At 40.6% G+C, this 22,228-nt stretch overlaps 1 protein-coding gene across 6 annotated transcripts in view; it reads left to right on the plus strand.

The window, feature by feature from the left end:
* The window catches only part of BLTP3B (bridge-like lipid transfer protein family member 3B), an 81,832-nt gene that overhangs the window by 54,073 nt on the left and 5,531 nt on the right, over positions 1-22,228 (plus strand). For 3 of the 6 annotated variants that reach the window (XM_073327420.2, XM_073327419.2, XM_073327422.2), the window contains 9 exons: positions 548-730; positions 847-968; positions 3,124-3,265; positions 4,008-4,201; positions 7,390-8,894; positions 10,522-10,697; positions 12,517-12,653; positions 14,334-14,484; positions 20,135-20,391. In XM_073327420.2, the coding sequence (XP_073183521.1) occupies positions 548-730; positions 847-968; positions 3,124-3,265; positions 4,008-4,201; positions 7,390-8,894; positions 10,522-10,697; positions 12,517-12,653; positions 14,334-14,484; positions 20,135-20,391 (2,867 nt within the window). Of the gene's footprint in view, positions 1-547; positions 731-846; positions 969-3,123; positions 3,266-4,007; positions 4,202-7,389; positions 8,895-10,521; positions 10,698-12,516; positions 12,654-14,333; positions 14,485-18,491; positions 19,103-20,134; positions 20,392-22,228 lie in introns of those variants that run through there. The other 3 variants (XR_012156695.1, XR_012156694.1, XM_073327423.1) reach the window with 3 other exon arrangements.

Here is a 22,228-nt window from a genome sequence, read left to right on the forward strand (position 1 = left end):
TGGGGTACAGGGGAGGGGGACACCCTGACTTCAGCACATCATAATCCCCCCCCCCCCCCCCCCAGCACAGGAGGCTCCTAGGAGAAGAGGACAGGAGCAGCGCGGCGAGGACACCTGAAGTGTGCGGCACTTGATAGCCTTTTGGGCGGCCGCACAGATTAGAGGGAACTTAGCTGGAAATTGTGATCAAGGAAACTGCTTTCTACTGTGATCAAGGAAACAGCACTTTGAGTACATTCTTTGTAGATGGCACTAAAAAAATTCCTTACTCATATTATCAATCTCTTCTCTTAATGGATACAATCTAGCAAGGCCCTGAATATTGCCTAACTGCTCAAGCCAGGGAGCAATTATATTCTTGAGGTCTGTGAGGAGTTTGTCAGTGCTATTACTTGCCATTTACATTACTGAATAGTCACAAGATTTAGTGCGATTACATTTTGAAGAAAATCTGAAAAGTTAAAAAAAAATTTTTCAATCGTTAGAAATATATTTCAAATGGAAATTTTTGTATTAGTTTTGGGCCACATATGTTTCTCTCTTATAGGAGACAACTGCAGTCACTGGATGCATTATAGTGATGCCACCAAAACCAGAAGTGGATGGGCCCAAGAATTATTAGATGAGTTCAAAAGCAATGTTGAATTGCTTAAGCAGGCTGTGAAGGATCATAATATAGATTCTCCTACTAAATCCCCACCTCATGGTTCTCCTCCAAACATACAAACAGGTACTTCGTCTCTATTCACAAATTTTATTGCTTACATTTAATATTCACTGGAGGCAGCAGTGTATCCTAAATGAGGTTGTTCTTTTAAATGACTTTGCCATTCTTATTTCCTACAGGCAAGGACCAACAGATACCTAAAGGAACTTCTAGGGCTGCTTCTGTATCTCCCCAACAACCAAAGGATAAACTCATGTCCAGTCCTGTTGTTGTTAGAGTTGCAGATTTCAATATATACCAGGTATGTTTTTTTCCCCCTAGTTGGTGAATTTGGGGTCGCTTTGTCCCTTAACTGCTTTACCTCTGATATATTAGCATAATTTTTATGGGCCTGATCCAAAGTCCATTGATGTCAATAGGACTCTTTCCATTGACTGTATCGCTTATTGGACTAGACTTTTATGGCTTGCTCTTGTTTGATATTAAAAAATTAATATCAATGGAATTTTTGTCATTGATTTAATGAGAGTAAGACTTTGGATCTGTGAGGGATCGCTGTCGTATAATGACATCACCTGTAGATGCTGTAGTTTAGAATCTTACCCTTTCATTGTGTCATGTGGAGTACTCCAGGGATTTACTGGTTTAGCATGTAGTTTTAGATTTCTCATTTTTAGGGGTTCATATTCCCTGTTTAAATATATGCTGAATTTATTTATTTCAGTGTCATGTTTAAACTGATTTAACATAGCATTATTAATATTTTACTTCCAATGATATTTTTTAATGGACTTTTTGACATTCATTCTTTTTGTTATTTGCTGTTGTTTTAATTACTCTCTCAGGTCCAGATTCACTCTCACAGGCATAGCAAGGGGGCAGCTGCACCAGAGGAGTACTTATCTCCAGGCGACAATGGCAATGATATTGGGGCGGTGCTCTGCTTGGAAAGGCAGCTTTACATTTCAGCTGAAGTCCCATAGTAACCCTGCCAGCAGAGGATGCCTGAGATGTGTGCGCCGTCAATGCATCTTCCAGCCACCCTAACCTTGCCCCTTCCCAGGCCTTTGGTGCTGTGCCTGCCCTAGTCTCCCTGTTAGAGTGGTGGTTGCTACCAGAATCTCACATTTGGATTTGAAATTTTTTTATACACTTCAGTAATGGCATAATTATTATATGAAATGTTTGTTTCTTAGTTTGATAGAAGTTTTAAATTTAATTTGCTTCTTTTCAGTTGCTTTACTCTCTCCTTTTGCCCTCTCTCTATTATTACTTCACAGTTTTTGTAGGACAGCTAGGAAGCTACTTATTTTAAGTTGATGTATTTGTGAAAGTTAAGTTTTGTATTTGTGAAATTATATTTTGCCATCATATTATTTATAATGATTATAGGTATTAATACAGACGTATGAAATTTAAGATATTTTAAGTGGGTGAGAGAGGTTTATACAATTTTACTTGAGTATAATTTCCAACTATACTTATGCAAAATTAATAAAAAAGAAACCAACCAGGATTGTATATTCAAAACTTCAGCTATTTTGAAGGTAGGAAGCTGACATACAAAAGCACTGGATGCAAGCATTTTTGGTTTGGCAGACATTTCTTAAATTAATCCACACTCAAAGAAATCTTAAGCGATCAGAAGAGCCAGATAAATTATGTACCAAAAGTAACACTTTTCTATTGTTGCATAATTTACTTTGGAGGCAATTAATGTAAAGTTTGTGTAACATTTATGTTGTTGAAAGCACAAGTGGAGAGATGTTGTTCTACTAGGGCTTGATTCTGCTGCGATGTGGATCTCAGGGTGTCACTGAGCCCAAAGAACCCTGCATTAGCGTACTGAGCACCCTGCAGAGCAGCATGTGATCCAAAGCCTGCCCCTGGAGAGATGGCACACAAGCTGCAGTGCACATGGCTCCAGAATAGTGCAGAGAGAGGGGAATTTTGTCTGTAGTCACCTCTCCAGCTGGCTGAGCTGGGAACACCATGAGTTGACCATCTTTCAGGCAAACCCCTTCTCTGGCAGACCTGCCTGTATTTTGGTCCATGGTGTTCTTGGTGAAGCTGCAGGTCCTTGCCTGATTCTTGTCTGTGTGGATATCCCCTTGTCTGCTGCATGCGCCTGCTGCTTCCCATACACACATGCACAGGGACTATAGTGCCAGGCCCTGACTCCATCCATCACCATGCCCCTTCTGTCCTCTGTGTATTCCCTTGGAGATGAGTGCATGCCAACTGCCTCTACTACATGATAGTCATGTATGCATTGCTGTCTGCGATGGGTGCAATTGGGGTTCTACATCAGTGGGGTTACCATGCCAGTGCTCAGTGTGTTGCAGATCCCATCTGTGAGGTAGCACTATCCCTTGTACCACTGGCGGAATCAAGCATTTTTAATGACTAACAAAAATAGTTACATATTGAAAAAACTGAACATTTGTCTTTTGCAGGTCTCTACAGCAGACCAATGTCGTTCTTCCCCTAAAACTCTGATTTCTTGCAATAAAAAGTCACTTTATCTTCCACCAGAAATGTCAGCTATTCATATTGAATTCACTGAATACTACTATCCAGATGGAAAAGACTATCCTAGTAAGGTTTTTGTTCTGAAAAATAAATCTCTTGCATTATTTTCCCTTTTGCGAAGCCTAATGGTAGCTTGAGATCTAATGGAAATATTGATTCAAGTTTGACATTCAAAAATGGTGAAAAGCTTTTTGCACTGAATTAATTGTGAAATTACTTTTGTGAACATAATACTTCACCATTTTACTGATGTTTCCTCCTAGCAACACATTTAAAGCATTGATTTTTGTAAATACTATATTTTAAGTACAAAAACGTGACATTTTTACCAGGAAATAAAATACTGATTCTACTATATATACATTTTTTGAACATTTGCACTCCTCTGCTGTTCAAAAGAAATCAAGCTATTGCAGACCTACCAAAGATGTAACAAAAGGTCTGCTAGAGTTATTTTAGTAACATGTGACAGGGTTCAGCATTCTCTCGTGTAAGGAAATCCCAGCAGGCTTCCTGGGGATGATGCTCGGGACAGAGGATCTTCTTTGGTCCTGCCATTTTCCTTCAACTGTGGTGCCCACCTCCTTTTTATTCTAGTTTAATTTAAGTTTTTACATGCAGTGATTGGGACATCAGAGAGAGTTGGGAGTGATACGCTTAGGCTCCTTCAATCTCCCTTTCCCGTGGTCAAAGGAGTGGGTTTTCCATTTCTTCCATGGCAGCAAGTAGAGGAGATGATATGGCCCTGCATTATTAAGCTAAAATAAATATTGTTGTTTGCTCTAATTTTGTTTTGTCTCTTCCTTAGTTCCATGTCCGAATCTTTATGTGCAACTGAATGCTCTGCAGTTCACTCTGGATGAAAGAAGTATTCTTTGGCTAAATCAGTTTGCGTTGGATGTAAAACAAAGTCTCAATCAGTTCATGGCCATGTATAAATTAAATGACAATTCAAAATCTGATGAGCATGTTGATGTTAGAGTGGATGGACTTATGTTAAAGGTACTGTATGGAAGGAGTATTTGGGGATTTTTTGGAGAAAAATACATTCTCTTTATCTCTGAAAAGAGTTATTAGCCAAGTAATGAAAAAAGGAAAATATGCTTACAGAGTATGAAGGTCTAAGGAAAGATGCGTGAGGCAGAACAGAGGACATGATGTAGCAGATCATCGTCTCTTCTGGACATAGCCCCTCAATGCAGAGTAGTCAGTGGGTTTGGCTAAAAGTCTCATTGGCAACAGGCCATCCTGGCTTTGCTGAGAGTGGAAAGTATGCCTGGATCACATATTTATAGTTCAGATCTCTGTGTGCGCAGTTGTACCTCTAATATGCAGAGAACAGTAGTTACTTGCCATAATTTTTTAGTTGTGAGATCTACAGCTTTTTGAGGGGTGTCTATGTTATAAGAGTGCGGTCTTGACACCTATCTGATCATTCCTTTTTCCTGCTCTTTGTAGAACTGCAGCTATTTGGCGGTGATCCTTTAGCATTGTGGATCTCGAGGGGAGAGTGCGGGTTAAGCAGTTTTATTATGCACAGTGAGAATTCTTCCTTTTTTGTAGTAATATACTACAGACTGAACTCCCCTCCACATCATGAAGCTGTAGAGGCCTTATGAAATTCTTGTACTAGAGAGATAAACTCCTGAGATATAAAGATCTGATCAGTTATCAGTTTGACTGTGTGCTTTTGAAATTCATTTTAGTTGGCTTTCAGCTGAAAAACAAACAAGATTTCAAAATGCAATTAAATTGTCATAAATGGCACTGTATAATAAGCTTATCCCTGTGAATGGAAAGGAAAACTCAAAGAAAAGGGAAAACAGAATCCATAACTGCCATTTTTACAGATATTGCAAGGCTTATCCGAATCGGGAGGTAATGCGCTTTACCACGGTGTGATTTCTAAAGCATGCTAATGAGTTGCACTTGAATTGGTCTGTGTAGACCCTGCTAATGCGCTTTAACATACTGCTGTTTCAAACAGTATTACATTAAATTGCACAAGGGAACCTTTAGTGCACACTAGCAGGGTCTACCCGGGCCAATTAATGTGCCACACCTTAGTGCACTTTAGAAATCACACTCCTGTAAAGCACATAACCCCACCATGTAGACAAGCTCTTAGTATGAAAGTGTGATGCTTTAAATGAAACTTCCTAAATATGCATTTTATATGTATATGTCATAATAGATATTGTAAGTTACACAAATACTGATTATGAAAATATACTTGTGGTGTAATGAATACTTACTTACAAATTTGGGATCTAACCCAGCATCCAGTTAATTACATGTGTAACTTTACTCACATAAGTAATTCCATTTAAGATAATAGGACAAAGTTACTTATGTGCTCAAATGGATGATTGCATAAGCCCTAACATTGCAAATGGATTCAGCCATGAAGATCCGTATACAGTAAAAGCTGTATTATCTGGCATTTACCAGCCGGAAAGCTCTATAAACAAGCATTTCTGATCTTCATTGAAAGTTTGATTTATAATCTGGGTGGCGCCGGGCTAGCAGGTTCCCTATCTGCCTCCACGTGGCTCCCTGGAAGCGGTGACATGTCCCTACTGCTCCTAGGCAGAGGAACAGCCATGAGGGGTTCGGAGTGCAGGAGGGGGTGCAGGGCACTGGCTCTGGGAGGGAGTTTGGTTGTGGGAGGGGGCTTGCGGCAGCGGGTTGGGGTGCGGGGTGCCCGATCTGTGCAGCGCTCACCTCGGGCGGCTCCCCGCAAGTGGCAACATGTCCCTGCTGCTCCTAGGCAGAAGCGTGGCTGAGTGACTCTCCACGCTGACTCCGCCTGTAGGCACCACCACCGCAGCTCTCATTGGCTGCGGTTCCCGGCCAATGGGATCTGAGGAGCCAGTGCTCAGGTTGGAGGCAGCGTACACAGCTGCCTAGCCACGCCTCCGCCAAGGGCAGTGGCTCTCAACCAGGGGTCCGGGGCCCCCTGGGGGGCCGCAAGCAGGTTTCAGGGGGACCACCAAGCAGAGCCAGCATTAGACTTCCTGGGGCCCAGGGCTGAAAGCTGAAGCCCCACTGCATGGGGCTGAAGTCCAGGGCCCTGAGCCCCACCACCCAAGGCTGAAGCCAAAGCCTGAGCAGTGTAGCTTTGTGGAGGTCCCTGTGGCATGGGGCCCCAGGCAATTGCCCTGCTTGCTATCCGTAATGCCGGCCCTGGCTTTTATATGAAGAAAACCAGTTATTGTGGCACAGGTGGACCGTGGAGTTTTTATAGCATATTGGGGGGCCTCAGAAAGAAAAAGGTTGAGAACCCCTGGCCTAGGGGACATGTCGCTGCTTGCGGGGAGCCGCCCAAGGTGAGCGCCGCCCGGATCTGGCACCTCGAGCCCCCTCCCGCACCCAAACTCCTTCCCCCTTAGTTAACCAGAATTTTTCACTTACTGGCACCCCCCCCTTACCCCAACAGGCTGGATAACAAAGTTTTTACTGTACCTGGGTAGTGTCCCATTGATCCCACTGGGATTATGTGTGGTGTCAGGAATCTGTGTTAGCAGATCCTCATGCAAGATCAGGGTCTAAAATATTATTTTCTTTTTAACACTTGGAGGGTAAAGATGTTCAATTTGAGATTATTCTAGCACACTGGAATACTTCAAGGTTTTAAGAGTTCTAATAAATTTACTTCTATAATAGCAAAAAAAATTGTTAATGCAACATTAAGGCTGAGATTTTAATCATTTCACGATACTGAGCAATCATGTTACGAAAGTTCCTTTTGTATCCATGTGGAAGGAGAGTTAAGATTTCATGTTCAGTTAACTTTAAAACAATTGAACAGATTTTTCACTAAACTATCTACAAAATCACTTCTGAGCTGACCTAAAGCATGAGAAACTTCATCCCAATGTAACCATCCTGCATATTTCAAAAACTAAAAGCCAGAGGCCCTGTCATGGACATCGCATGGACATTGAGATTCATGGCAACTTTCTTATGAACAGGTTTGCGTGTAGTGGCCTTGGTCAAAATGTGGGGAACCCAGATGAAAAGCAGAACCAGGAGCCTGGCCTCTTCTGTTCTGTATTAGTGTACATGATATCCTACAAAACTTTCGTGTCATTCATTTATTTTACCTCACATAACTATTGTTTTCTTTAAAATGGTGTGTACCTTTATAATCTACTTTGTAACTAGATGAATATATTTTTCTATTGCAGTTTATCATTCCCTCGGAAAAGAAACCTGAAATCCATAAAGATCAGCCACGTGCAATTTCTATTCAGAGTTCTGAAATGATTGCTACAAACACAAGGCACTCGCCAAACTGTAGACACTCTGACCTGGAAGCCTTGTTCCAGAACTTCAAAGACTGTGAATTTTTCAGTAGAACTTTCACCAACTTTCCCAAATCTCATGACAATTTTAATCTTCTACACCCAATCTTCCAGAGACATGCTCATGAACAAGATACTAAGATGCATGACGTTTATAAAGGTTATATCACCCCAAAGCTAAATAAATATGCACTAAAAACATCTGCTGCCACTGATGTCTGGGCTTTGCATTTTTCCCAATTTTGGATAGATTATGAAGGAATGAAAAGTGGGAAAGGCCGACCAATAAGCTTTGTGGATTCATTCCCACTCTCCCTTTGGGTTTGCCAGCCAATGAGATTTGCACAGTCACAAAAGGAACTCTTTTCTTATGATCAAACACCTTTTAACATTCCAAGAAGTGACTCTAGTGACCTAGCTAATAGACTTCAGCGCAAAAAACTTTTGAGGGAATATTATAGCACTGAGACAGAGCCCTTGACCAATGGCATTCAAAAGCTTCATCCTTCAGACAGCACTTCAGGAGTTCTGTCTGCAAGTTCTTCCTCTGATGCAGATGTACATGTCCTTATTCATATTCAAAAACATGTGAGCATGCAAATCAATCATTACCAGTTCCATTTCTTATTGTTGCTCCATGACTCCCTTGTATTGCTCCTCGAAAACCTAAGGAAAGATGTCGAAGCAGTGACAGGCAAACCTGCACAGCAAACAGATGTCTGCATTGGGATCTTACTTGAAAGTGCAGAAATAGCTCTGTTGCTCCATCCAGTGGCTCAAGCAAAACCCTGCAAGTCTCCAGTTTTGGAAGAAGAAAGTCTCATGGCAGAAGATCTTTCACCTTTGGAAAATGAGGAAACTCTTGTATCAGAGAGTAAACTAATAACTAATGATATAACACAGACTGATAGTGTGGATATTAATTATGTAACTGAGTCCGTGAGCACTGAGGTTAACAAAGTCATTTTGATGGACCCCCTTCTTTTAAAATCAGATAGTGATACGGATTTTCAGAAGGGAATATCGTTTTCAGATGATACATCGGATACGTGTTTGGGGAAAACACATGAAGATGACTGTAGTGGACTTTTTAGTAGGAGTGATTCAGAAGAAGTTTGTGTGGCGCTAAGTGACAAAAGTAGCTTGTATTCTAGGGATTTGGTGAATGTTTTAAATAACAGAGAAGATTCTGTTGAGTTATTCATTGATAAAGAGAATGACAAAAATATTTTTTCAAATAAGTTAACTGATCAGAAAAATGGAACTGAAGGCTCTCCTGTTAAAGTGACAGACTTAGAACCAGAAACAGCCTTACAATCTGAAGAGCTTGAACTCAACAAAGAAAAAGTGTCTACAGTTAGAATGCTTGCAACCCAGTCTACATTAAGGTATAAAAGATTTTATATTTTCATTAGTGAGGTCACTCTTTATGTCCCAGGAAAAGTTAGTTGATAGTGCAAGTCAAATAAAATTAATAATTGCCATAGATCAGGGATTGGCCATGTAAAGAGGGCTCAGCCTTCTTTGGGGCGGCGGGGAGCCACATCAGCTCACTACACACAGTTGATGTTTGGGGAAATTAGTCCGGCTGCGGGAGTCTCCCTCGGCGGCCCTTGCGGCAACTGAAATAAGCACCGTAAGCCCTCAGGGCGGGGCAACAGTGAGTCAGGTGCTCAGGCCCTCAAACAGGGGCTGAGCGGTAGCAAACTATAGCAATAAGCCCAGGCCCCCAAAGGACCTGGAAGAGGGGGAGACGGGGTGGCAGGGGGGACGCAGGCCCTCCCACTCCACTGCATCCCAGCCCAGGGCCCTAGCTGTGGCAGAAGACCTGCTGCTGTGTCAGTGGGGATCCTGGCCGCAACACACTGTCATGGGCTCTGGCAGTGCTACAGCCAGACTAGGGCTGGCTGCCCCCGGGCTACTTCCTGATTCCCCCTATTGTGGTACCTGGGTCCAGGTGGTGTCCTCTGGGGCGTCCATCACCATAGGTCCTCCGGGTAGCGGGTGCAGGGCAGGCCTGGCAACTCCCCCGGGTAGTGGGCGCAGGGCAGGTCAGGCCAGTCCTTGGGCTGCTGCGGCTTCCCAGTCACAGGCTAGGCTGGAGGCATCTGGCCTCCCTGGCGTCTGGCACTCCAGTGACCTCTGAGGGTCTAGCTCTGCCCACTCCGGCACGCGGATGGGCTCGTCCCTCTCTGAGGTGGCAGGGAGCCACACCGCCTCTCTATAGGCAGCCTTTGGCACATAGTCCACCAGGGAAAGCTGCTGGCGGGTCAGGACAGTCTCTTTATCAGCAGCGTCCGCAGGTTCGGTCGATTGCAGCTCCCACTGGCCACGGTTTGCCGCTCCAGGCCAATGGGAGCTGCAGGAAGCGGCAGCTGGCGGTTCTGCCAATGGCAGCTCCCACTGTCCACAGTTCGCCACTCCAGGCCAAAGGGGGCTGCGGGAAGCGGCGTGGGCCGAGGGATGTGCTGGTCACCACTTCCCGCAGCCCACACTGGCCTGGAGCGGCGAACTGCGGCCAGTGGGAGCTGCCATCGGCTGAACCTGCGGATGCTGCAGGTAAACAAACCATCCTGGCCTGCCATTGGCTTTCCCTGATGGGCCGTGTGCCAAAGAACTGAGAATTTAGTAGTTCAAAACAGATATCGTTTTAAGCATTAATAAATTCTGTAGATATGCAGTGACAGCGGAATCCCGCAATAAATTAGGGTTAAAAATTGAACATTCTGTTAACTAAACATTTGTTTACAGAATACTGTATTTTCATATTCTTGAATAAATAGTTGTGAAAAGTCAAAATAATTGACACATGTCTACAATGTAATTTACAGACTGCGGTGAATGAATGCTCTACTTTGTTTACCTCTATTTTTTCCCCCTAAGGATTACAGAATTATTTTATATTGCATACCAATGTTTCTTTCATTTTGTTCCTGTGTTGGAGGATTTTGATTTTCTTTTCTAGAATTCCTTTCATTTTAAGTAATAATTTCCTAATATCTTTATATTAAAAAGTGGAAAGCCTAAGGAACGCTGCCAGTCCAACCTCCCTGCATTCTCTGTTTCTTATAAGAACATGAAGAGAAGTCCATCACAAGTCTCTTTGGATACCATTTCTATTGATAGTATGATGTTAGAAGAACATTTGCTAGAGAGTGATGGAAGTGACAGCCAAAGCTTTATGGAGAAAGGTAAACAAATTTAACAAAATAATTACATACAATACATGAAAGTATTATCTAATAGTGTGCTAACAGGATATAGTGGGCTAAATCCTGTTTGGTTTACTCAAGCAGTTCTATTTACTACACCAGTTGGTGGCACAAAATATTTTCCTACTTAGATGAAAGATATCATTTAAAAATAAACTGACAATTGACTCAGTTATTACCTCTTTCCAGGGTGGTGGGTGTGGGATATTTTTTTTTTTTTGGAGGAGGGAACCAAATTATAGTGCTGTTGTAGGACCAGGAATTCCTTGGAACTACTCCTGTTAGTGGACTATAGGCCAGCAGTATATGTTTGCAGGATTGGACTCTAAATTATGGTGTTGTTTTACTATCGCAAACGTGTATCAAGATTTTTGGTTTTAAAAATGTGGGGATGGGTAAGTGGTTTTCTTTGGCATTAACACCAGCAATGCTAGTAACCAGACAGACAGATTTGACTCTCTCCTCATGGTGCAGTTCGTATTTATTGGCTGGATTCTGCTATCAGCTGTATGTCCAACTTCTGATTATTTCAGTGGGAGCCATTTGTGGGTATCTGAGGGATAAATTTGGCCTGATGTTGAATATCTGTTAGTTTTAGATAATCTGTAGTACTGTGGGGTTATGTAAATTATGATGAGCTTCTAAGAGAAGGCCGATGAAATAATTTAGTTAAAAAGTAATACGTACAGTAGCAAGACTCTAAAAAAGTCAGTTTCCTCTGTACTCCTATCTTACATCTGAATAGAAAAGTATTCTCAGCCCATATGTTCTTAATAAAATAAAGCTTTAACAAAAGAAAATAATATAGCCTGACTGAGTATTTCTATAAACAGAAGAACTGTAGTCACTTACACTGAAGGCTTTGAAAATGTATCTGTACATATTCGGCAGATCAGTAACTTTTGGAGGACTTCAACAAACTTCTCACAGGGTGAAATTCACTTCCATTGTGGAAGACAAGAGCAGGGCCCTTCTAATTTCTCTAAAAGTGTGTGAAATTGCCACATAGGGTGCTTGTACATCCCCTCTGCACTGTGAAAGATCTCTATCCTAGCCCATTTATACTGGCATAGAAGCCACAATGAATTGGCTGCGTTAGACAGGAAAGGGGTCACATGTTCATGTGGATCCAGTACCCAGTGTAAAAGACATGGAAGAGCTATGGGTGCTATTCCACCCTACAGGCTGGAATAGCAAGGACTCCACACCATGGCTGCATGGGTTGAAGGGGTGGATTTCATCTCACTAATTGCTCCACCATCATACAGTCTGAATACTTGGACTCTGTGTAGATGGAAAGGAGTACTTGTGCCACCTTAGAGACTAACAAATTTATTTGAGCATAAGCTTTCACAAAAGCTATGCTCAAATAAATTTGTTAGTCTCTAAGGTGCCTCAAGTACTCCTTTTCTTTTTGCGGATACAGACTAACACGGCTGCTACTCTGAAACCTGTGTAGATGGAGTGGATTTCACTCAAAGAGAATATTTTGTGTGAGAGAGATTAGGTGTGTGTATAGATAGATAGATCAATAAGAATATAGACAAATAAATTTCCTTTTGTGTTGCCATTGCTAACAATCTGTTTGCCACATGAACTTAGTAACATGACAAAAATCAATATGCCTATTATTTGACTAATTTATTTTAGTTTTGTTTATTAATAATTATCCAAATAAAAACTTTTATAAAATATATAAATATTAAGATTATACATAGTATCTTAATATTAATGCATGAACAATTCAGATTATATTATATTGACCTTTCATATTTTTCTGATGATATGCATATGGAAGCTATCACAGGCATGAATTACCAAAGGCCAGCAGAAAGTGTGCAAGATGAAGTTACAGGAGTTGACAATTATGGTGGGTCATCTCCAGATGCCATCAGTGCAGCTTCAGAGAGTGCCCAGGAGACTAATGAAGAAATGGTAATGTTACTGAAATTCATTAAAGGAGCAGGTTTAGTAACTTAAACAGTAACTGACATTAAAGTGTTGCTGAAATAATTGTTTTTTCTTTTAAAGGTGACTTGAAAATAGTTTTAAAAATTCATTAGCTATGTAGATTTATAGTCTGAATGCTCCAATAACAAGTAAGAGTGAATTTAAACACATAATTGATTTTAGATTTATCTTCTTTTAGGGTCTTTGAAGTTGAAGATTAACTACTTCTGTTCCAAGTAATGCTCAGTATGTACTATACTAGTGGCATTATACCACTTTGGAGACCCGGAGTATGGAGATGTCCTCTTGAAAGGTCAGTTAAGTGGCTTTTTTCTTTTTTTATATATGGCATGGTTTTGTGAATTTTTGTTAATAATATATATATATATAACCCAAAGTGTAGAACATATTTACTGTAATCTTTGTGTCACCATGCCCTGTAGTTTTAAAAAAAAAAAGCCACTTTTCTAACCATCTCCCCTCCCAAGGCAATCTCCATGCACTAATAGAGTTCCATGGTGGTTGCATCTCCTCTTTCTATTTAGCTGTCCATTTATAACATGCTCATCACTGTGGTTATCTGAGTTTCTTGCATAGTAACTTATTAGCATAATTCAGCATAGTAATCTGAGGGTACAGGGCACCTAAAAAAAGAAAAACATACTTTTGAAATCAGTTTTGTGCAGACTTCCCTCCTACGCTCCCTATGGAGACATTCAGCGTATAACTCTACATTTGCTGAGTTTTTAAAAAACACTTATAAATTACCTTTTTAAAGAAAACCTTACTTAACAAATGATTAGATATATACACTTAGGAGTAAGTATCCTTTGGGGTCAGTTTTCAATAATAATCTCTACATTTGTGCATGTAAATAATAAAGAATGTGTGAAAACAGAATCTGTGTGTGCAAATTAAGTGTGTGCAAATTCCATTTTAACTTGTAGTTTTCTATTTGTAGAAGATGAGTTGAGGCTCCTTAGAAAACTTGGCCTGTAATAATAAAAATAATTAGTAAATATTTCAAAAAGTGGCACCAAGACTTGAAGTTTTGAAGCTGTTGATTATATTTGTTGCCTGACAATAAGGTATTAAAATTTAATAAAATAAGAGGAAAGGGCACACTAGAAGCACAGTGCATTGCTGTGCAGTGTCAGCGTTTGGGACTCTAACTAGCGTTCCTCTCTCGGGCTTTGATTCAGCATTTGAATGGTGTCAGCTACTCACATGCTTAATATAAGGCACATGCTTACGGTACTATAGGTATGACTAAGGCAACGTATTCATTGTCATGGGGGAACCATCTCATGTTGTTGTGACCCTTCTGGTTATTTCCGAATCAGTATTGATGGGTTGCAGGGGGGAATAGCATCTGCTTTTCATTGTGCATCAACTAGTTTATTATAGGGTGGAAGGTGAGGAAATAAGAAGAGAAAAATAACTGTTCTTTGGGTCTCTGAGTACCTCTCTGGTGAGTGGGAAAAAGTGGGTGAATAAGGAGCTTCAATTCCAAAATGTTTGATTGAATTGCATTGATACAAGTTTCCTTTTGTAATATTTGAATGTAAGCTTGTTGCATTGTTTTTATTTGCACACTAATAATTGAAAGTTGTAATTTTAAAAAATTTAATTTATAATCGCAGTTGTATCTTAACTTGTTGATAGATGTCTGTTGTGGTTTTTAAAATCTTTGGCGTTAATGGTGAAATTGACATCAAAGGTGAAGACACAGAAGTATGCCTTCAGGTGAATCAGGTGATACCAAGCCAGTTGGGCAATATCAGTGTTCGACATTATCTTTGCAACAGAACTGTGGGTAAGAAATAAGAGATTTCAATTCTACTCTCACTATTGAATTTGAGTTGAAAAAACATTTGTTTCTACTGTGAAAGAGTTATTGGAAGTTTTATGGTTGTCTTCCCTCTAATACATAATCATATAAAAATATCTGTATTAGTCTCAAACTTAAAATACCAAAAAAGCCTTGTGATTCTATTAATGTTAGAATACCTGTTATCAATCAGTTTAGAATCACTGTACCAATTATCTTCTTTCCTAATTATCAAGCAATGAGTGGGAGGGAAATAAAAATAGAACTGCTCAGGATGGTGAGTAAAAAACAAAACAAAAACCAAATGAATTACATTGAATTCTGCTGATTCACATCTTATCAAATATCCTGCATTAGATTGTTGATATTTTATAAAGTTGTAACTTCATTATTATCACTCTCTAACTTTTTTTAATTTGAATATTTCTTGGTCTGGTGAGCCTTCAATGAGAGCAGATCATTCTTTACTTCAAAATAACTTTAAAAATTCGAGTCTAAGGAAATACATCTCAACACCAACACTTCATGTTAAAGTTAAATTTCTTATTTAAGGAAAGCTACTATCTAGCCCTGTACCCGGAGGGGTGAGGTGGAATTATATGATTTTTTTAAAAGCTTGATAAGATTCTAATGCTTAAATGCTGCAGCTGTGAATGATTATTATCGTAGTGCATTGCCAATTAACAGCACATTAATCATGCTTTTGCAATGATATGTCCACCTGGTCCAGAATCACTTTTGCAGTATGTCCAAATATGTCTACATCTGGAGCTCTACGCATCAAAATAAATAGAACTGTGTCGTGGTACGTGTCTCTTGAATGTATCATGCGATCATCATTTGTACCTTATTTCAATTAAATTAATTGCCTCTGTCCATAAATCAGATGCACAATTCCATAGAGATCTGTGGAGTTCTGTGGAGCATGGCTTCCCTTCTTTAGAGGCATCCCAGGGTAGATTGCAATGAAGGAAAATCCCACGGAGGTCAGGATGTGTATGAGGCTAAAAGCAATGTAGTAGAATGAGCTGGAAGACACTTAGAAAGTTACTTTCTTGGCTAATGCATAGCCAAGTATATTTGGGGAGGATAAGGGATAGCATAGGGAAAGAAATGAAAATAGAAATAGGAAAGAAATTATAATCCAAAATCTGGTTCCTGGTTAGTCATACTTCAATTAATTTAAATTAAATCCACCTTTAACTGTTTCCCATTTCCCAGTCTGAAATTGTTGGAATGCCTAGAGAACTGGAGAGGTTTAATTGAAAACATCTAAATTAATATTTAAAAATAATCCCTCTGTTGTGAAAGGGATAAATTTGAAGTAAGGGCCAGAATCTCAGCATAGTTCAAGTGACTTCACTTGAGTCAGCATACTTCAGTTGACTACGATCTGAGCATCTGGCCCAGTAAGTCTACTCTTTCGTCAGGATACTCAATGTGAATAGTGTAGTACAACTTAAAAATATTTGAGTGCAAGCCTTACAAATTATTGCTTTGTAACAATCAGCCAGTAAATTGATTTAAAAGGATTTTAACTATTCTTTTTGGTACTGATTATTTCTAGTGTGTTAAACCTGAAGAGATAAGAAGTAGAGAAAAGATCTATTTCTTTTGCACAGCAAATGGATAAATATGGAAACTTTATCTAATATTTCTGACCATCTTCCTCTTCTAGAAATTCCCAATTCAGTGTGTCAGTTGCCCTCTACTGGGTAGAGATAATGAGACTAATAATCAGAGACTGCTGCTGTACTTTATTAGTACACACTCCTGTTCCCTTTGAAGTAATGGGAGCAGCATCTGGCCCTTTATTCCAGCTATTAAATTGTGGTTTCAGTTTCCTCAGTTCCAGTTACTTTCTTTATACACGTTAAGGCTTTGATTCAGGGAAATATCCCTTCTTCAAGTGGTTGCACACTTGTATTTCACTCAGGTTTATGCATGCCCAGCACCGGAGCCAGAGAGTTTTCTGTAGCAGTACCTGTTGGGGTGGCGCACACGCCTTGCACATCCTTGTGGCCTCTCCTGAGGCTATATAAGGGCTCTACTGCTCTGACCCCCTTCAGTTCCTTCTCACCACCCGTGGCCTGAGTCAGAACTACCTGTGAGGTTTACTTCACATTTTTTTTCTTTTGACGCCTCATAAGCTTGTGGTGGCAGTATAGCAATAATGCTTGTGCTAGAACTGTGTCAGCGAATTCAGCTTTCTGCTTTTCCTGTAAATAGTTAGTACCCGGTAGTTAGGTTTCCTTTATTGTTTTAACTTGTTTTAATTAGTTTTGAATTAGTTTTTGGTGTGATGCAGCACTCACCGAGCTTTAAGCACTGCTTGTCTTGAGAGGTGTCTATTCACAATAATGACCCCTCCATGCTCTGCCTTTTGTGTCTCAGTAAGGAACATATTAAAGAGAGGCGCAGTATTTGCCATTCTTTTCAAAAACAGAACACAGATATCCAAAAATCTAGGCCTCAAGCATCACTTTATGAAGCAAGCACTGAAACCTGCCTCAGAGTCAGGGCCTTCAACTGCACACCCTGTCTCTTGCATGTAATCTGTTATGGAGGCTGCAGTGATCTCTGACAGATCCCTGGACTCAGACTCTTCTCCTTGGAGAAAGAGAGGTCAGTTATCTTCAGGGCTTCCCTGAAAGAGGACCCATAAAACATATTGGAGCCCCTCCAGATTGAAGAAATGTGGTTGTGGTTCTTCTTTGAAGGAGGACTGGAGACATTGCCGGGACTCCTTGGGTACTCATGTACAAATGGGCCATCAACCTGTGTCTCCCCAGCACTTCAGCGGGAAGGTATTGGTACTGTACCATCAACTCGGGTACTGGCTGTGGGATAGCTCTTGAGTCCAGTACAAAAGACACAGTTCTAGCACCAGCATTATTGGTGGCACCATCACCACAAGTTTATGGGGCATCAAAAGTCTGTCTCTTTCTCTCTCTCATGGATTCTTCCTGTGGTACAGGAGTCTTTTGAAGTGAAGGCATCTCCTGCAGCTCCCAGTCCATCTGGATCTTTGGCTCCAGTACAGAGATTTAGTGGTATCAGTGCCGGTATCAGCCAAGAAACATGACAAAGACTCAATCCTGGCATTGTCTTCGGCACCGATGCATATTGCGTTGGTATCAATGCGATCTTCATCTTTGGCATCAGCCCTCAATCAACAAGTCACCTACTTCCATGTATAAGTGTTGCTAAGTGACCAGATTCTGAGATTTGTAGTGGCAGGTCAACATTATCAATACACAGTACTTCCTTTTGTCCTGTCCTCAGCCCCACACATATTGATCAAGTGCATGGCAGTGGTGGTGGCGTACTGAAGGAGAAAGGGGATATGTGTCTTCCCTTACCTAGATGATGTGTTAGTGTAAGGCAGATCCAAGCACCAGGTTCTCTGCCGTGTCCAGCTTATCTATCTTCTCCATCATCTGAGACTCACACTGAACAAGAGAAAGTCCATGTTAATTCCCACACAAAAAATCAAGTTAATTAGGCCCACTCAATTCTACATATCTGATGGCTTTTCTCCCACAGGACAGGTTCAGACTGTTTGCCAGTTATGCACCTCTCTCTAGTTATACCCCACCACCACAATCCAGGAATGTCTACTGTTACTAGGCCACATGGCCTCATATACTTAAGTGACCCTGCATGCCAGGCTATGCGTGTGCATCCTTCAGGGGTGGCTGAAGTTAGTCCATTGACTGAACAGACACCGGTTGTACAAGTTGATCCAGGTTCCTCCTGCGTTCCCAATAATGGTGGATGGATAAGAAAAACATATGCAGAGGTGTGGTATTTGCTTGCCACCTCCTGATCAAGACAGTCATTAACAATGCCTCTCTGATAGGGTGAGGTGCTTTCATAGGTGGGTGTAGAACCCAAGCTTTGTGGCTGGAGCAAGTAGCAGCTCTTCATTTCGATGTCCTCAAGCTTCGAGAATTCACAATGCTTGCTGTGCTTTTCTCCCTCTCATCAAGGGCTCATCGGTCCCAATACTCACGAACAATTCAACTGCAGTGTACTGTCTGCACAGACCCGGAGGGGCATGATCTGAACAGCTTTGTGAAGAAGTGAAGAAATTCTGGCACTTTTGCATCAGGGAAGATATTGCTCCCATTGCTGCTCACTTACCTGGCTCCCGGAATCAATTGGCTGACCATCTCAACAGGACATTCTCCTGGAATCACAAATGCTCCCTCAAGAACAGTGGGCTGAGGACCGTCTTCAAAACTTGGGGTATTTATCAGTTGACCCGTTCACAATGAAAGACAATAAGGAGTGCCATCAATTTTTCCCTCAAGTGTGTGAGCTTCGGGCTCTAATGGCAGGCCCTCCATGTGTGTTGTTTTCCAAGATAAAGAGCCTTGAGGCCTCATTCTAAATTTTTAACCAAAGTAGTTCCAGCGTTCCATCTCAACAAACAATATACTTACCTGTTGTTTTTTTTTTCCTGAAGCTGCACTCAAGTAGTGATGAAGAGTGACTTTATACTTTGGACATAAGTTGAGCACTGGCCTATTATCTGGACAGAACCAATCCTTTTAGGTAATCTCCTGGCTCTGTGTCTCATTTGCTGACAGTAGGAAAGGTAAGGCAGTTTCAGCACAGACAGTTTCCACATGTATTACTTCCGTGACGGCATATGGGGTAGCATTAAACACCCCTTTCTGAAGAGACTGTTAGCCTGAACCCTCATTGAATGGGCCATCTCAGCAGCCCTGCAGATGTCGATCATGGGGCTGGGCCTAAGAAGTACTACCATTTGGTCCCTCTGTGCATACTTTCATGCATCATTATACCATCATGACTGCTTCAAGATCTGATGCAAATTTGGGAGAGCAATTTTGCCATCACTATTTAAGTAGACTCCAAGCCCCACCTCCTAATAGTACTGCTTGTGAGTCATCTGAGTGAAATACATGTTTGCAACCACTTGAAGATGAAAAAACGATCACTTACCTTTATTGTGACGGTTCTTTAAGATGTGGTTTGCATGTGTATTTCACAACTGCCCATCTCAAAGAACAAGAGTTGCAATACAGGTAAGTAATCATTTTGTTCAGGAGAGCACTTAGTTAAATGTGTTAAGTACTCTCCTGAACATGGATAGACTTAAGTGTTTTCCTGAATCATAGTCTTAAGTAATTTATTTAAAACCAAACCAAACCCCAAAAAAGCTTGTGAAGGGCTTGGTTTTGTATTTACTGTGCATAGAGATCTCCCATTGAAGATGACGAATTTTGCATGCAGAAAGAATGCAGGATCCTTATATATACATGTATACTGTTATGTCTATTACAAGCTACTTGTATGTACTGTTTGTTGCTCCTTGTACTACTTTTAAATTATGAATTAAGAGATGAGAAAAAAGGTGATAGAAAATTGCTCACAATACATTATGTGTATGCACTATTATAATTCTGATTTATCTCAAGTATGGGGTTTTTTGAATAAAAGAGTGAAATTGGTTAATTTGTTGGAAAACTAGTTATGTTTCTACTCCTCTCTTGTGATTATGTAACTACAATGCAGGTAGAAATGATTGCATAATGATTGCTTATTGGAGTGCCTTTTATGTGCTCTAAAATTTTAATCCTAATTTTGTTTTCTTCTACACTAGGTTCAGATCATAAATCTGTGGCTGGACCAATTAAGTCATCACCTGAAATTAATTTGAGATGGGAAAATGGGCCAAGTGCTGTAGTACACTCTCTGCTGGCTGTAAAAAATGGCTTTCTACAGTGTCACGTAGAGAATTTTAGTGCTGAATTCCTAACATCTTCCCTCACGAACATTCAGCATTTTCTAGAAGATGAAACTGTTGCAGCAGTAATGCCTATGAAGATTAAAGTTTCTAATACAAAGATTAATTTAAAAGTATGTTAACTAGGAGCCATTTTGCTTCTCTTAACTATTTAGACTGTATGTTCTTGTTTCTTTGCTGATAAATTAGTAATCTGGATATAGTTAACTTCAAAGAAACTCATATCTTATTCTTTAAAGTCTTAATTGGATATTTACGATTAGATAACACTAAAGCAATTCTAAAAATCCATGAACTGGGTTAGCTCAGTGGCTTGCCTAGAGATAAATTTGGTGCATGACCAAACTGGTTATAGGAATTAATGTTTTCTACTTTGTGTCTTTTTTTCCTTTACCATGTCATGGTCCCCAGAATAGCAGCAGCTGGGAATGTAACAGATAAGGTGTTCCAATTTCCCAGGGGTAGAATGAGCCTTTTGTAGCTTTGCAGTAACACCTGCTTTCCAGTCAAAATCAGCATTAACAGAGAAGTATGCTATAGGCTCATCAGCCCTCCTTCAAGGATAGTTGTGGTGATGAGAGCTTAGCATAGAAGGAGGAAAGAGGTTATAAGGACTAACTAGAGCCCAGATTTCATGTTCTACCCTATCTAGAAATAGTTACTAAATAATACAAGCCTTTGGCACTAGTGTGGCTTAAAATAGCAACATTAAGAGAACACTGCAGTGCAGTCTCCTAGTTTTTTCCCCTAGAACACTTAAAGCAGACAATGATTTCACTGAGGGGCAGCCAGAAAGGCTATTGTAAGTGTAAGGAAATTTATTTTTTAGAGATTTAGGGTTATAATATCACTGCTGCCAAAACCAAAAATTAAAACAACCTCAGACACAAATAGCCTTGGAAAATTTCAAAACAGTGAGAGATACAAGGGACTCAATTCCCAAATTTGGAACCCAAGATAAGGGAGTGCCTAATTCTACATTTAGAGCTCAAGCCTAAACTGTGCCACAGTCATGCTTAAATTTAAGCGCTGCTTTAAGTTGCACCAGCTGGGGCAGTCTCCATTCTGCCAGCTCAAGGAACCGGCACAGTTCTGATTCCCAACTTGTTCCAACAGCTCCTTGTATGCTGGCTTTACACTATCTGAAGATTGTCTGTGCTAGGGAAATTTTCAACTGCTTGCTTAGGCAATTTTAAAGTGCCATTTGCGCCACTGGAGCAGCACAAAGGGCACTTAGTGAAGGCTTTTGCAGCTCAAATGGTCACTTAAGCACCAAGTTGAGTGCCCAAATTCAGAAAGGAATGCTTTAATGTACATCCCCCTAATTTTGAAAACTGGGCTTCTGTATTTTCCTGGCAGGGGGGCAGGCTCAGGCAACGCTTTTTTGACAAAATAGTCAATTTTGTAGGTAAAGACTGTACATTAAGCTGATATTAATAAGAGGTTATGGGCAGTGAAGAATTCACTGTATGTGCATCCCTCACCAAGTCACCATGAAGTCAATCAATTCTTTACTTTGTGGCTGGATTGCCCATTTAGTGGGATATTTTCTTTGCACTGAAGTTGACACACTGTTTCCTGAGTGAGTTTTGAGGGTGGTTTTTTCATACCGCAGTCTTTGCTCTTTGAAAGAGCCATCACACTTTAACAATTTGTTTTTGTTATGTATTTGCTGATGCTGGTAATGCTTTTGATGTGTTTACTTTCTGCTGGCATTAGACACATGGCTCTGCTAGACAGGAACAGTGAACCGTAATTGAGGAGAAACCACCGCAAGCAGTTTGTGAGGTTTCTTTTGTCTTTTTTTCTGCAGTGGTATCGCTGAGCTGTGATAGCTATCATCCCAATGTAAATTCTTTAAAAAAAAACCTTCCCCCAAAGTATGGTAGGTGCAGCCCTACTGTCTTTAAATAGTCCAAGGGACAATCAGATGAGAGATTATACAGCACT

Source organism: Lepidochelys kempii, chromosome 1 (genome assembly GCF_965140285.1).
Source record: "Lepidochelys kempii isolate rLepKem1 chromosome 1, rLepKem1.hap1, whole genome shotgun sequence".
Lineage (NCBI taxonomy): Eukaryota > Metazoa > Chordata > Testudines > Cheloniidae > Lepidochelys > Lepidochelys kempii.